The 16,054-nt window shown below is 52.2% G+C and overlaps 1 protein-coding gene across 5 annotated transcripts in view; it reads right to left on the reverse strand.

Moving 5' to 3' along the window:
• Positions 1-16,054, reverse strand: part of RGS3 (regulator of G protein signaling 3) — a 68,757-nt gene that overhangs the window by 25,648 nt on the left and 27,055 nt on the right. For 4 of the 5 annotated variants that reach the window (XM_083876148.1, XM_083876152.1, XM_083876149.1 and 1 more), the window contains one exon: positions 12,834-12,874. In XM_083876148.1, coding sequence (XP_083732274.1) covers positions 12,834-12,874 — 41 coding nt within the window. Of the gene's footprint in view, positions 1-22; positions 133-12,833; positions 12,875-16,054 lie in introns of those variants that run through there. The other variant, XM_083876151.1, reaches the window with a different exon arrangement.

Genomic DNA, 16,054 nt, shown 5'->3' on the forward strand with positions numbered 1-16,054 from the left:
AGCAGAGGAGGGCACAGCTCACCCCTGAGTCCTGGGCACAGGAGAGGGGCAGGGGATGGAGATCAGCTCCCTCCATGAGCAGCAGTGGAGCAGCAGGGGCAGTCCTGCACCCTGTGCCACTGCAGAGGGTGGGAATTGCTCTTTGCCATGTGCAAACATTAATGAGGCACCAGAGCATGGAGTGGTGAGAGAAAGAGCCTTTGGGCTGGGTGGGGCTGGGAGGAAGAGCTCAGGGAAGGTCCAGGGCAGCATCATCGTCCTGCTCCTCACTAAACACTGGGATGAATCTGGGGATAAACTCCAGAGCAGCCTCCCCATCTTGTACCTCACTTAACACCGGGATGAATTTGGGATAAACTCCAGAGCAGCCTCAATTTGGGGATAAACTCCAGAGTAGCCCCCTATCCTGTTCCTCACTTAACACCGGGATGAATTTGGGATAAACTCCAGAGTAGCATCATTGTCCTGCTCCTCACTTAACACACACCAGGATGAATTTGGGGGATAAACTCCAGACCAGCCTCAATTTGGGGATAAACTCCAGAGCAGCCACTCCCCATCCTGCTCCTCCCTTAACACACACCAGGATGAATTTGGGGATAAACTCCAGACCAGCCTCAATTTGGGGATAAACTCCAGAGCAGCTTCACCATCCTGCTCCTCACTTAAAACACACACCAGGATGAATTTGGGGATAAAGTCCAGAGCAGCCACAATTTGGGGATAAATTCTAGAGCAGCCTCCCCATCCTGCTCCTCACTTAACACTGGGATGAATTTGGGGATAAATTCCAGAGCAACATTATTGTCCTGCTCCTCACTTAACACACACCAGGATGAATTTGGGGGATAAACTCCAGACCAGCCTCAATTTGGGGATAAACTCCAGAGCAGCTCCCCCAGCCTGTTCCTCACTTAACCCACACCAGGATGAATTTGGGGATAAATTCCAGACCAGCCTCAATTTGGGGATAAACTCCAGAGCAGCATCATCATCCTGCTCCTCAATTAACACACACCAGGATGAATTTGGGATAAACTCCAGAGGAGCCTCCCCGTCCTGTTCCTCCTTTAACACACACCAGGATGAATTTGGGGATGAAGCTCCAGCTCTGGTCAGACACTGTCTGTTTGCAACATGCAGCAAGGAAGGAATAAAGATAAATGATGGGAAATCATCCCAGCTGAGCCCACCTCATTGTGCCCTTCCCTGCACACATCTTTTGTTCCTCTTGGACAGGTTTTCTTTGGGCCAAATCTCACTCACTTAAGGGACTTTCTGAACCAAGTTGTCTCCCAGCCTTTCAACTGCTTCTCTCTCATGCTAAAAATTAAACATTATAACATCTGCTGCCTGCTGGGATTTTGCACGTTTCACTTTATAAAGGGTCCAGTAATGCCCAAGGTTGGATCATCTCCTTAAGTGGCCAGATAGGAAGAGAAAAAAAAAAAAAAAAATAAAATAAAAGCACAACTTTAGGACAGACTGCAAAGAAAGGAAAAAGAGTCCTTCACTAAGAGCCATAAAAAAAGACCTTTAGTTTCCCCCCAGAATTTCCTTCCAGAAGGGCAGGAACCCAACAACTGTTTTTTCCCAGAAAGGTCAGGGAGAACCTGCAGCTTTGTGACTCCAGAGACATAACACAGCCAGGAGGGGAAATGCTCTTTAGTCACACCATTTAAACCACTGTTTGCATTGGATGGGAATTCATTCACGTTTCACCCAAAATCCCCTGAAGTGGTAAATAAACCAAGCTCCCACAGCACCTCCTGGGAAAGAAGGATCTGGTTCAGTCCTTTGCCCCATGAAAAAAGAAAGTTTGAGATTTTTTTATGGTTTGGACATCCCCACACTTTATTCTTACAGGTTTAAACACTGAAAAATCCCTTCTCAGGCTTCCTGAGCACAATCAGAATGGAGGAAGGTGGTGGAAGAATGAAGAGGTTTGGGATTCAGGGAGAGGAAGTGGTGGGGCTCCCCCTTGTCCCCCAAATCCTGGGTGGCAGTGATGCTCTGAGCATCCCTGCAGTGCCACAGTGAGTTTTTCCCACCCTGCAGGTCCCCACACCAGGCTGGACCACTGTGACACCCACCCATCCCTAGGAAATCATTCCCACTTTCAGAGAGGAGGATTGAGCCCCCATTTGCTCAATGGAATTCTATTTGCATGGGATCCAAGCTGGCATTTGCGGGCAGAAGAAAAGGAAGCAAGAACTCAAAGCCATGGGGGCAGCTGTGAGGATGCTGTAAATTCTGCACACTCCCTGACCAGCTGCTGTGATTCCCCTGGAGCAAAGCTGAAAGCAATTCCAAGGACATCTCTGTGTCCCCTGGCTGTGACAGACACAGAGCTCACCTGGCCCTGCCCTGAGCCCCTCACTGATTCAATTACAGCCCATCTCTGTGATTGGATTTAGCACAGAGCCGTGCCCAGCTCCTGCTGGCTGCAAAGTGTCCCCTCTGCTCCCCCTGAGCCTCTGCAGCCTCCCTGACCTCGGCCAGACAGGGATTTCACAGCCAGGAGAGCAGAATTCCCTCTGCTCCAGAACTCAGGGAAAGGCAAACACCCTGATGTGTGTCCCAGGTATTGTGGGCAAGGCTGAGGAGGGGCATAACCAGCCAAAATTTCATTTATCCACATATTTTATTATCGCTTTATTCCTCCACGGTGACATTTAACCTCTCCAATGAACATTTCTCAAGTAAAGAGCTCTGCTTTTCCCTCTCCCAAAAACTTCACCTGGACTATGAAATCCAGCCAGGGATTTCACAGCCAGGAGAGCAGAATTCCCTCTGCTCCAGAACTCAGGGAAAGGCAAACACCCTGATGTGTGTCCCAGGTATTGTGGGAGGGACATGAACAGCCAAAATTCCATTTATCCACATATTTTGTTATCTTTTCATTCCTCCACAATGACATTTAACCTCTCCAACACACATTTCCCAAGGAAAGAGCTCTGCTTTTCCCTCTCCCATTAACCTGCTCTCCCAAAAACTTTCACCTGGACTGGGGAAAACCCAACCTGAAGGGGCTGAGCACCCACAGCTGCCTCCAAACCCAAAGTCAAAATCCTTTGGGATGCAGCCAGATGTTTGGGGTAAAAGCCTGGTCCATGCTGTTGGTCCAGGGGGGGCTGTGGAGAGGGCACAGCACACGCTGCCCCAGGAGCTTGGGAACAACCTCCCCGTTATTGTTTTCCTTCAGGGAGGCTGCTGCTGGCCCTGCCAATATTTACAGAGAGAAAACAGGGTTTAATCTCAGCCTGCTGGGAAAGGAGGATGCAGATGGCGTGAAGGGGGCGTTTGCCACCCAGATAAAGGCGGCGACTGAAGTGGCTGCCAGTGGCTCCCTGCCTGACTTCCCCCAGTGACAAACATGTTATTGCAGGTGCTCTGTGCTGGGTTCAGGAGCCACCAGCACCAGAGTCCCCTCAGAGCTCAAGGGAGGGCAGGAAAACACAGCAGGTATTGCAGAGAATGACCCAAACCAGCCAAGGATTATCTGCAGGAAAAGTTCTTTCTGCTCCCCCAGGCTGAGACCTGACCCCAGGGCAGCCAGGTGAGCCCAGGGCAGTGCCAGCACCAGACTCCCCTCAGAGCCCAAGGGAGAGCAGGAAAACACAGCAGAGAATGGCCCAAACCAGCCAAGGATTATCTGCAGGAAAAGTTCCTTCTGCTCCCCCAGGCTGAGAGCCAACCCCAGGTGAGAGCTCTGGCCATGCAGACACCACACCAGGAGGGCCTGTGGGCTCTGTGGCCCATCAGTGATTTCAGGAGCTCCCAGAGAATGGCAGCACCACAGGAGGAGCCCCCAGAGGCCCCCAGAGTGCAGACAGCCCCTCTGCGCACACACATGGGGCTCTGTGTGAAACTGCAGAGCTGAATGATGCCAGACTCAGTCTGACACCTCTGGTGGCCTGAGCTCAGTGCCCAGCAGAGCCCAGGGCTGTTCTCTCAGCTCTGTCTCCTCTGGCTGCGCTGGGGACACATTCCCAGGGTGGGAGAGAGGAAAGGGTCATGTCACAGAATCTCTGACTGGTTTGGGGTGGCAGGGACCTGAAATTTCACCCATGTCAGGGACACTTCCCACTGTCCCAGGGACACCTCCCACTGTCCCAGGCTGCTCCAAGCCCAATGTCCAGCCTGGCCTTGGGCACTGCCAGGAGGGATCCAGGGAGGAACAGCCACAGCTGCTCTGGGCAATCTCCTCCCACAGGGATGATTTTCTGCTCCCTCTCTGGGCTCCCCTGTGCCCAGGGTTGATGTCAGGGTGCTCTGGGGACAGCCCAGCCCAGCCCTGCCCTCCAAGGCTCGGGGTGTTGGGCTGTGTCCAAAGCCAGCAGAGATCCCAGAGGGGAAGTACCTCGGAAACTGCTCCAGACTACAATAGCTCCAAATCACAGAGCAAACCTTCCCGAGGAGAAAACAGCAAGCCTGGGAATATCCTGTGCACAAAACACGGGACTGACTTCATGCACCACCACCGACCACGGGCTGGTGAGAAAGTTCTGTTTGCTCCTGTGCTGGGGGGAGTGGGGGGACCACAGCTCTTCCCGTGGGTTTTGGGATGCTGGGGACACTGGTGAGCCCATCAAACAAACCCTGGCAGTAACAGCAGGGGCTCTGAGAGAGCCAAAAGGTGCCAGGGGTGCTGCAGGAGAGGATGGGAGAGGAGAGGATGTGCATGGAGGTAACACAGGCAGGACACAGCAATCTCTGCCTGGCTCTGCTCTGGGGTTTTGGGAGTGTGGATGCCACATCCCTGAAGTGTTCCAGGCCAGGCTGGACAGGACTCTGAACAATCTGATCTAAGGAGTGACATCCTGGCCATGGCAGGGGGAGATGAGCTTTAATGTCCCTCCCAACCCAAACCAGTCTGGGATTCTGTAGTTCTGTTAAACCCCCAAGAGCAGAATCATCCTAAAGAACTTTTCCACCCCCTGCGGAGCAGGCAGTGAGGACACAGGGCTGTTCTCCCAGGCCAGGCAGTTGTCATTGAGTGGCTCAAAAGCCTTGACAGCAATCCCTGAGAGGAGCTGGAGCTCCTGCTGCAAACACCACCCTGGCAAACAGAGAGCTGGGCCAGCACCTTCCTGCTCTGCAAACATCCTTTCCTGCCAGGGAAGAGGAAAACAGCTCAGAGCTGAGTGGCCCCAGTAACAGCAGTGCCAGCACAGCCCCAGAGCTTTCCCAGAGCTTTCCCAGAGCTTTCCCAGCCTCTTCCCAGAGCTCTCCCAGAGCTTTCCCAGCCTCTTCCCAGGTACAGCCGCATGGACAGGGAGTTCCAGCCTGAGCAAACAGCCCCAGAAATCCTCACTCTGAGCTGCCTGGGCTTTTTTAAAATCTCTCTAGCACTGTAACTGCACCATATCAACTCTTCTTTTTGCCAACGTCTGGGAAATGTGACCCCAAAATTAAAGTTGGGGAAAAAAAACACCTTTTTTTTTTTTTTTTTTGGTTGGTTGGTTGGTTGGTTTTTTTTGTTTGGTTGGTTTTTGGGGGGTTTTTTTGGGGGGGTTGTGGGGGTTTTTTTTGTTTTGTTTTGTTTTTTTGGGTTTTTTTGTTTGTTTGTTTTTTTGGGTTTTTTTGGGGGGGGGGTTGTGGGGGGTTTTTTTGGTTTGGTTTGGTTTTTTGTTTTTTTTTGTTTTGTTTTGTTTTGTTTTTTTGTGGTTTTTTTGGGGGGTTTTTTTGGGGTTTTTTTTGTTATCTCAACAGTCAGGTTCAGGCTGAGCTGTGTCAGGATGCACAAAGCCAGGAGAGCAAAGTGTCCCTGCTCCTCCAGAGGCAGTGCCATGGGTGCTCCAGCTCCAGGGACATCCCAGGGGGGCAGCTTGGGCCTGGGGGACATTCCTGCAGCTGGAATTTGGGGTTGGGCAGTTCAGGAACACCTCAGCACCTGGGGCAATCTGCAATCTGTCACAGCAGCCTCCATAGAGGGACTTTTCTATCGCTCTAAAGTTGTCTCACTGCACCTGCAGCTTGGAGTGCTCAGCCCCACCCAGAGAAATGCAGGGCTTGGGATGTGATGGCCTTTGGAGGGAGGAAAAATGGAAATCTCAGTGCAGGGAAGAGTTAAACTGCTGCTGTGAGTGTGACAAGGCAGAGGGAGTCAGGGTCCAGCTCTCAGTGAGCTGTGTGACTCAAGGCTTGGGGAACCTCTCTGGCATCCCAGAAATGAGCCACGGAGGAAACAATGGGAATGTCAGAGAGCAGGAAAGGATTTTTCATCTGGGAACATCTCCTGGCCACCAGCAGCAGCAGAATGGCTGGAGCAAAGGGCTGGGGACAGAGCAGGGAAGGCAGAGAACACAATTCTGTCCTCTCAGAATGTTCATGTCACAAAAGTGGTGAGAGCAAGGAGTCTCCAGGCTGTCTCTACATCAAGCCCTGGGACTGATCCCAGCCCAGGGAATCCTTCCCCCTGTGCAGACAAATTACACCCACAACCATCTCTTGTCCCATTGTGAATGGGAGGAAACTGAGACACAATTCCCAGGGAGCACACAGCCCATTTCCCAGACAAAGGCTCATCTCCACTCCCATTCTCACTAAACAAACCCCCCTCAGCTGTTGTTTGGTCACGTAGGTTTGGTGTCACCCCCTCCCCAGCCCTTTTGCCCTTTTCCCTATCACCAAATGCCCTCTAGGGCTGCCAAATCGATGCTCAAAATGCTCCTTGCAAACCCTCCTGATGATGTGTCCACAACAGCCAACTCCAAAATTATTCCCAGGTGTACAAAACCTGCCAGAGTGTCCCTGAGACTTGTCCTCTGCGCCATCAGGAAATTGCTTTTCCCAGCATTCAGATTTGCTGTCTGGAGAGAGGACCTGGGCTCTCCCAGGCTGCTCCCTTTGGGACAATGCCACATCCCAAAGGGCATTCAGTGAGCAGCTCTGACTCCCAGCAGGAGCAGAGAACACTTTGGGAAATTATTGTTCCCAACTGAACATTCCCAAATGAACGTTCCCTAATGAACGTTCCTAAATGAACGTTCCCAAATAAACGTTCCCAAATGAACGTTCCCAAATGAATATTCTCAAATGAAAGTTCCCAAACGAACGTTCCCAAATGAAATTTCCCAAATAAACGTTCCCAAATGAACGATCCCAAACGAACTTCTCCAAATGAACGTCCACAAATGAATGTCCACAAATAAACAATCCCAAATGAATGTTCCCAAATGAACGTTCCCAATTGAACGTCCCCAAATGAACGTCCCCAAATGAACGTCCCCAAATTAACATTCCCAAACGAACATCCCCAAATGAACGTCCCCAAATGAACGTTCCCAAATGAACGTCCCCAAATAAACATTCCCAAATAAACATTCCCAAACGAACATCCCCAATTGAACATCCCCAATTGAACGTCCCCAAATGAACGTCCCCAAATGAACGTCCCCAAATTAACATTCCCAAACGAACATCCCCAAATGAACGTCCCCAAATAAACATTCCCAAATAAACATTCCCAAACGAACATCCCCAATTGAACATCCCCAATTGAACGTCCCCAAATGAACATTCCCAAATGAACGTCCCCAATTGAACGATCCCAAATCAACATTCCCAAATCAACATTCCCAATTGAACGTTCCCAAATGAACGTTCCCAATTGAACGTCCCCAAATGAACGTCCCCAAATTAACATTCCCAAATGAACATCCCCAAATGAACGTCCCCAAATGAACGTTCCCAAATGAACGTCCCCAAATAAACATTCCCAAATAAACATTCCCAAATGAACATCCCCAATTGAACGTCCCCAATTGAACGTCCCCAATTGAACGTCCCCAAATGAACATTCCCAAATGAACGTCCCCAATTGAACGATCCCAAATCAACATTCCCAAATCAACATTCCCAATTGAACGTTCCCAAATGAACGTTCCCAATTGAACGTCCCCAAATGAACGTCCCCAATTGAACGTTCCCAAATGAACGTCCCCAATTGAACGTTCCCAAATGAACGCTCCCAAGTGTGGAATGTTCCCAAGTTGCTACTGGAAGGAATTTTCTGTTGGAGAAATTTCCCAAGACAAACTCCAGTGTCTGCAGATGAAAAAAACTTCCAGAGGGGAAAAAAATAAAAAAATAAGATCAGATTTGCCAGTGTGCTTTTCAAAGGAAAAAACTTACTGAGCTGTTTAGTTTTTAAGTCGATTCGGTCTGAATGTGTTGGGCTGGAATCAAACACTTGTAACAATGCGTTAAACCCCTGACCTGCAGTTTCCTCTCAGCAGGATATTTCCGGAGCAGGGAAGGGTGTGAATGCAGCCCTGGAGAACACTCACAGCTCCACATGGATCCCTCTGAGGCTGCCCATTCCCACCAGGCACTAAATGTCTCCTTCTGACAGATTGGACACATCCCACACGAGGTTTGTGTGTCCTGTGGGATGGGGAAAAGGTGGATGAACTCCCACACCCCAAATCATCTGTGGGGTGCAGAAATGTGGCCCCACACTGAATCCCAGACTGGTTTGGGTTGGAAGGGACCTTAAAACTCATCCCATTTCACCCCAGCCATGGGCAAGAACACCTTCCACTATCCCAGGGTGCTCCAAGCCTCATCCAACACCTGGACACTGCCAGGGATGGGGCACCCTGTGCCAGTCCCACCCATTGCAAAGCTCAAATCAGCCAAAACCTGTCACAGGCAGGGGCTGTTCAACTTCAAACTCTGCTCTTTGGATTTCAAATCCTGAAAGGAAAGATGCCCAGGCCAGGATTCAATGCACTGGCAGGGCTTTTTATCACGTCAGGTGGCAAAGAGAAAAAGTAGAGGAGTTGTAATGGTTATAAAATAAAACAAAACACAAGGAGTTCCACCCAACAGGAGGAAGAATTGTCTCCATTCTACATTTAGTCCCTCCAGGATGCCAAATGCCCCTCCAGAAATGGCTCCACCTGCACTCAGGATCTCCAAACCCCAAATTCACACCTTGGGGAGCCTGTAAAACAAAAACCCACACCAGGAGCTCTGCAGCTCCTGCTGGCTCTGCCTGCAAATAACCAAATAGGATTTAAACTCTGTGCAGTGATTTATTGCACACAATTAGACACCACGACCAGCAGTAGCTTTTTTTTTTTTTTTTTGGGGACACTTCCTGAAGATTGGAATTTTCTCTCTTTGTTTATAATAAATTAAGCAACTCACAGGTATCAGAACATACTTTCCTTTTGTAACTGTGTCAGATCCAAATGCAGATTTGTGACCTCACGGGTCAGGACATTACTCAGAAAGCCTGGAGATGAGCAATAGCAGCTCAAGGCTCCAGCAGAGAGCTCTTCCTGCAGCAGAGGCAGTGTCAGCCCAGCCCTGTGGGCTCCTCTCAGCTCTCAGCAGCACTAAACACATTAGTGCTCATTGCAGATGATTTGTGGGCAAGAAACAGCAGCTCAAGAGCTTCCAACGACCTCCCAGCCCTGTCACAGCAGCACAAGGGATGTGTCTGCCCAGCCCACGGCCACAGGAGCCCAGCTGGGACTGGCCACAGCCCTCCTGGGTCACCACAACGCCCAGGGGGGCGAGCAGGGAGGGCTGAGCCAGGACAGGGCTCTGGGCACACACACAGAGGGGCTGACAGGACAGGGATGGAGCAGGTCGGGATGGGGAGACTCCACTCAGGGTGAGATGGGGCTAAAATGTCGTGAGAGCTCACACATCCAGCCTTGAGCCATCCTCATCCTTTATTGATGCATCCCCATCCTTCCTTATCCATCCCCATCCTTCGTTATCCATCCCCATCCTTGATCCATCCCTATCCTCATCCTTGATCCATCCTCATCCTTCCTTGATCCATCCCCATCCTTCATCCATCCCCATCCTTCCTTGATCCATCCCCATCCTTCCTTGATCCAGGGGCAGCCAGACAATCCTGATCCCCCTTCACCCCAATTCCCAGCAGCCTGAACATGTCCCCAGGGCACAGCCAGGACAATCCATGTCCCCAGGGCACAGCCAGGGCAATCCATGTCACCAGAGCACAGCCAGCCCCTCTCCAGGACAATCCATGTCCCCAGGGCACAGCCAGGGCAATCCACGTCCCCAGGGCACAGCCAGGACAATCCACGTCCCCAGGGCACAGCCAGGACAATCCATGTCCCCAGAGCACAGCCAGCCCCTCTCCAGGACAATCCATGTCCCCAGGGCACAGCCAGCCCCTCTCCAGGACAATCCATGTCCCCAGGGCACAGTCCTGTGTGTGCTGCAAGTGCCACTCCCCTGGGTCCAGCCCCAGCCTTCATTTAAGAGCACAATCTCTGCAAAAACCACCTTGTGACCAAAGCCACCCTCCCACCAGGCCAGAGGGGCACCCAAAGCCTCCCCTCTGTGAGCAGGGACACCTCTGAGGGCACCATCCCCTCCCAGCCTCCTGGTGACACCCCCACAACCCTCTGAGCCAAAGATCTGCTCCCAAAATGTGAATGCAGAGAAGAAAAAGAGAGACAACCTGAAGGAAACGCTCTTCTTGGCTCCCCTGCAGGAATCAGAGGCTGGAATGCTCCCAGAACATCCCATTCTCTCACAAGAGCCCATCTCTCCCCCTGGGGCTGAGGACAATCCACTGAGCCACACAACCCCTGTGCTGCACCTCTGGGAGGTTCCTGCTCTCCTGGCCCAGCCCCTCAGCCCAGTCACCCTCTCCAGTGGCTCCTGGGGACACTGGGGACACTGCTGACCTGCAGGTCACTGTTTCCCAGAAGAGAAGTCCTGCCCTGCCTCACTGCTGACTCAGACACTCTGTTCCCCTTTCTAACCCGAATTTCCCACTGCTGGAGAGTCCACAGCCTCAAGGTCACTGTTCCCTTCACCTTGGGGCCAGCCCATGGTCCCTCTGGCTCAGGACAGATGTGGGGCTGGGAGGGCAGGGGTGGCACAGGGCATGTCCTGCCTGCCAAGGTGCTGTCCCTGGGCCAGGGGCTGCCCCAGTGTCCCCCCAAAGCCTGGGCTGGGCAGGGAACACACACTCCTGGGCTCCAGAGTCATCACAGTCACCACAGGCTGGGGTGTCCCACCCCATTTGTGACCTGCCCTAAAACATCCAAGGAGGACTTGCAGAATCCCCAGAGCGTGGCCAGCCCAGAGCTGCTGAATCTGGAGGGGGAGGAAACAGGAGGTAGGAAAACAAAAATCTCACATTTTCTATCCCAGCCACAAGGGATGCCAGGGATCCCCATCAGCAGAGCTCTCACAGGGCCCTCAGGAGAAAGTCCAGCACCTCTGTACAGCCTGACAAAGACACCTCTACACCTCTCAAGACCTCATGAAACACATCCAGCTCTCTTTTGACCACTTCTACTTAGGGGCACTGAGCTTCTAAACCAACTATCTGAGGCTCTGAGAAAATGCTGGAGAGCCCCATCCCAACAGCCATGGCAGCCTGGCTGAGTCACAGCCCAGCATGAGCTGTCACCAGCCCAGGGTGACATTGCCCTGGGGGCAGGGGCTGCCCCAGTGTCCCCCCAAAGCCTGACCTGGGCAGTGAACACACACTCCTGGGCTCCAGAGTCACCACAGGCTGGGGTGTCCCACCCCATTTGTGACCTGCCCTAAAATACCCCAGGAGGATCAATGAGGATTTGCAGAATCCCAGAGCTGCTGAGTCTGGAGGGGGGGGAGGAACAGGAGGCAGGAAAACAAAAATCTCACATTTTCTATCCCAGCCACAAGGGATGCCAGGGATGTCCATCAGCAGAGCTCTCACAGGGCCCTCAGGAGAAAGCCCAGCACTTCATCACAGCCTGACAAAGACACCTCCACACCTCTCAAGATCTCATGAATCTCTCTTTTGACCACTCTACTTAGGGACACCGAGCTTCTAAACCAAGTATGAGGATCTGAGTGCCTGAGAAAATGCTGGAGAGCCCCATCCCAACAGCCCATGGCAGCCTGGCTGAGTCACAGCCCAGCATGAGCTGTCACCAGCCCAGGGTGACATTGCCCTGGGGGAGGCTCAGCTCCTGCCCAGCCACCCCTGGAAATGGCAGAGGAGACAAGGAAAAGGAGCAGGAGGGAAGGGACAAGAGAGGAGTTGAGGATTCTGCAGTGAGTCGTGCCCTGGCCCAGCTCCAGCCTCTCAAGGTGAACCATTTCCAGGCTGAGTGTTTGCACCCAACTTTCACAATGGTTCATTATTCCTGTGAGCAATGTTTGCCTTTCTCCTCCGTGCCCTGGGGAGATTTCCCAGACCCACCTCGGAAAATACAAGGCCTTGAAGGCAGGAACACGGCAAAGGAAAAGGAAAAATACCCGCAGCCTTCGATGATGAGGGAGGTGCAGCGTGAAACAATTAATTCTGCAGAGTCCTTTACTTGACAAAAGGGATTGTGACAATATTCTGGGTGACCCCAGATCTGATTGGAGCACTGAGCTCCAATGTGGGTTTAGAGCTCTGATTCTGTCTTTCAGACTGAGCTGCTTTTTTTATTATTATTTGAGGGCTCCAAACTTGGATTTGTTTGAAGACAAGAAAAGTGCCTAAAAATAATGACAAAACATTTGGCAAAGAAATCTGCCCTCAGGGGATAGAATCATAAGGGAAAAAATATATTAAAAAATAAAAAAAAATAAAAAAGTGAGATGTCTCAAGGAAGATCCACAGGGAGAAGGGGGAAAAAATCTGTCCTAGTGCTGCCCAAGCCCCTTTTAACACCTTCTTATTCATATATTCTACAGCCATTATGGTTTTTTTCCAGGCTTATGACAAATTCATTTTAAAGGGAAGTTAAAATCAGGTTTTTTTCAGTGCTCCTTCCCCCAGAAAAAAGGATCAGAGCTGTCAGTACCTGCCCAGCCCTCAGTGGAAAGTGGAAAACAGCAGCACTCACCTCTGCAAGGTAAAGGATGCAGAACTTTCGATCTTCTGAACCTGCAGAGGAGAAAAACTGGGATCAGAGTGAAGCTGCAGCTGCATTTCTGCAAGTGGAGCCTCTGGCTGAGGGACAGCACTGAATGGACGTTTGTTGTTGTCCCCAGTACCAGGCTGTGAGCTGGGTGATGTCTGTGGCATCTGCAGGGACTCACTGCCCTGCCTGGGCTTCCCCTGGGGGTTTTTCCTTTGGAAAAGGGTTTGGTTTGTTCACAGCCCACTCTGTTCAGGTTCTGCTGCCCAACCTGCCCTGGCACATCCCTGTGGAGCTCCCCAGGGGCTGCACGGGTCCTGCACAGCCACAGAGCCACCCTGGCAATCAGGGATGGGTCTCTCCATCTCACTTTCCTCCCAGAGACAAAAGAAGCTCCTATTCCTATATTTCAGTCCCAGCTTCTTGCCCCAAGTCCTGGCTGGTCCTGCTGTCTGTCCCAGCCTCCACCAGGGCCTCTCCAAGGGGATGGAGCCAAATCCCAGAGCAAAGGGAAGCAGCAGGCCTGGAGCAGGGGGAAAAGCTCATCCTGCTCTTCTGAGCTGAGGACAAACTGCCCCTCATTGAGACACTGGGGAGACCCAGCCAAGGAACTTGCACAGCTTTGTGACAGGAGATGGTGCTGGGGACAGCACAGTGATCAATTCTGCCACCCACACCTTCCCAAATCATGGAGCAGCCCAGAGCAGCTCCTCAGCTATCAGAACCTGCTGCCAGATACCCCAGGAGATGTGTCAGACTCCAGGCTGCAGGTCCAGCCTTCCCTGCAGCCAACCTAAAGGTGTGTCTGAAGGTTTGCCCCGGCCCTGGTGTGTCCCCAGCCTCACAGGAGGACAGGAAAGTGCCCCAGGACAGGGTCAGGTCTGGAGCAGGACATCCCATCTCACAGCAGCTCTGCACACCACTGCTGCTGCTTCCCCAACACTCCTAATGACATTATCTGTGCCAGGAGCTGCAGATCCCACTGGAAGTGGTGTCAGCACAAGCTCTGCTCCATTTCAGCAGCCTGAAACACCCTGTTCCCCGGAGGAAAACAATTCCCCAGCAGCCTGAATGTCCAGATAAGAGCTGTGACTCCTCACTGGGGGAGAGGGGCAGGGGGCAAGGCCTGGGTGCTCCCCAGAATCCCAAGGAAGGATAGAAGGGCCATAAATCCCATTCTTGGCCCCTGAGCATCAGGCCTGGTGCTCCCCAGCATCCCAAGGAAGGACAAGAAGGCTCAAAAATCCCATTCTTGGCCCCTGAGCATCAGGCCTGGTGCTCCCCAGAATCCCAAGGAAAGACAAGAATGCCCAAAAATCCCACTCGTGGCCCTTGAGCATCACAACACAGCAGGTTGGGCTGTCAAGACCAGCAAAGCAGCCCTTGTCTGCAGGATCCCAGCTGGGGATGGAGCTCCCAGTGTGGGATGAATGCTCCTCTCTGTCCCAAAGCTGAGCACACCCACCCCAGGAGAGAACCAGGATCCAACGTGTGGAAATTCCCCCAGTGCCTGGCGTGTCACTGGGAACCTTGGCTGTGCTCATCAGCCCAGTGCTGGGGCTTGTAAAGCAGGAAGAGAGAGCATTGTGAGGCAGATCAGACTTGATTTGCTTTCTCTGCACAGAGCAGGAACAGGAAACAGCACAATGGCCCCGAGCGCAGCACCGGAGATGTCTCAATTGTTGGAGGCAGCCACACGCCTGTTCCTATTCATGTGCCACTCACTCATTGAGGAGAGCAGCAGCAGAAAATCCCTGCCAAAAAAGGGACACACACCTCTTCTTGCTCTCCCCACCCAGCAGGCAGGAGGGTTTGGGCTGCCTGAACTGCTGTGTTGGGTTCCCAGTGACTCCATCTCCTCTGGAGAGACTTGGGAAGCTGTTCCAGGCATGATCCAGCAGAGTTATTATGACAACAAGGAAATAAGTGGCAGAAACCTGCTCACAAACCCACTGTGCCTGAGGTGAGGAGGCACAAACCTGTGTCTCGGTGTGCAGAGGCAGCAGCAGCAGCACCAGGGAAGCTGATTTCTCCAAGCTGGTGAAAAGAACAGAGCTGTTCCCCAGCCCCAGGGGCAGCACAGGCACATGGTGCAGGAGCTGACCAAAAGCACTTTAACAAGGAACAATTTCTTTTGTCCCTTTTTCTTAGAAATAAGCAGCGCTGAGAACACACTGGACAAAGCCCAGGGAGGCTCCAATGGCTTTTTCTCAATGGCTCGTGGCTGTGCTGCCCCATCTCCCGCCCTTGTGTTTTTCTGCTCACACCAAATAGGTCAGAGGATTCATCTGGAAACAGAAACATCGCTGGGAATGGGAAATAACAACTGCCTGTGGTGTCCAGCACTGAGGCTCAGGACAATTTGGGGCACATGGAGAGACACAGAGCTCATGGCTCAGCTGGGAAAAGTCGTGGGGAGCAGCAAAATTCACCCTGAAAAGGATCCCTTTGGAGGAGCAGCCCAGATCTGGATTCATTGCTTTTGGTCAGAGCCACAGGAGATAAAAAGACTTTGGATCATCACTTTCAGAGTAATTTGGGCCTCTCTGGTGGGCTCTGGAGTCCAATCCCCTGCCCAAAGCACCAAACAGGGCACTCAGGATCTCCAGGCATGGAGATCCCACAACCTCTCTCTGGGCAACTCAATATCTGACCAATGTCAGGGAAGTTTTTCCTTCTATCTCATCCCAATTCTCCCCCTGGGCTCCCAGGGCAGCTGCCTGGGCTGGAGGAGGAGCTGTGGCACAGTCAGGTAACTGCACATCAAACAAGCCCATACCCAAAAAAGCAAAGACACCACACAAAGAAAAAGGTGAAACTGGGCCAGGGCCAAGAAGTGGCTCCTCTGGAGCAAATAGGATGTGGTAGAGCAATTCCCTCATTCCTCTCTGAAATATCCCATTTCCAGCCAGCCCTGCCCTAACAGCCCTCTCTGAGCCCTCAGCTGGACACCAAAGGTGTCAGCCAAGGTGCAGAGTGATGTCCCCAGCCCTGAGGGTTTGCTCTCTCCTCCCCAGAGGGGTGAGCAACAGGGAAACCGTGGGCGGCTGAAGAGAGAAGTAGCAAAGCAGAGCAGCAAAGTAAAGGTCACCAGAGCTTGGCCAGCCACCCTTGGAGCCAATGCCTGAACTCCCTCGAGGCGCCACGGGGGAAACCTCAAGCCTTCAGTTCCTTTTCCCAGCCTCAGGGACACTGTGACACCAACC

The sequence above is a fragment of the Zosterops lateralis genome, assembly GCF_965231275.1.
Source record: "Zosterops lateralis genome assembly, chromosome: 20".
Classification (NCBI taxonomy): Eukaryota; Metazoa; Chordata; class Aves; order Passeriformes; family Zosteropidae; genus Zosterops; species Zosterops lateralis.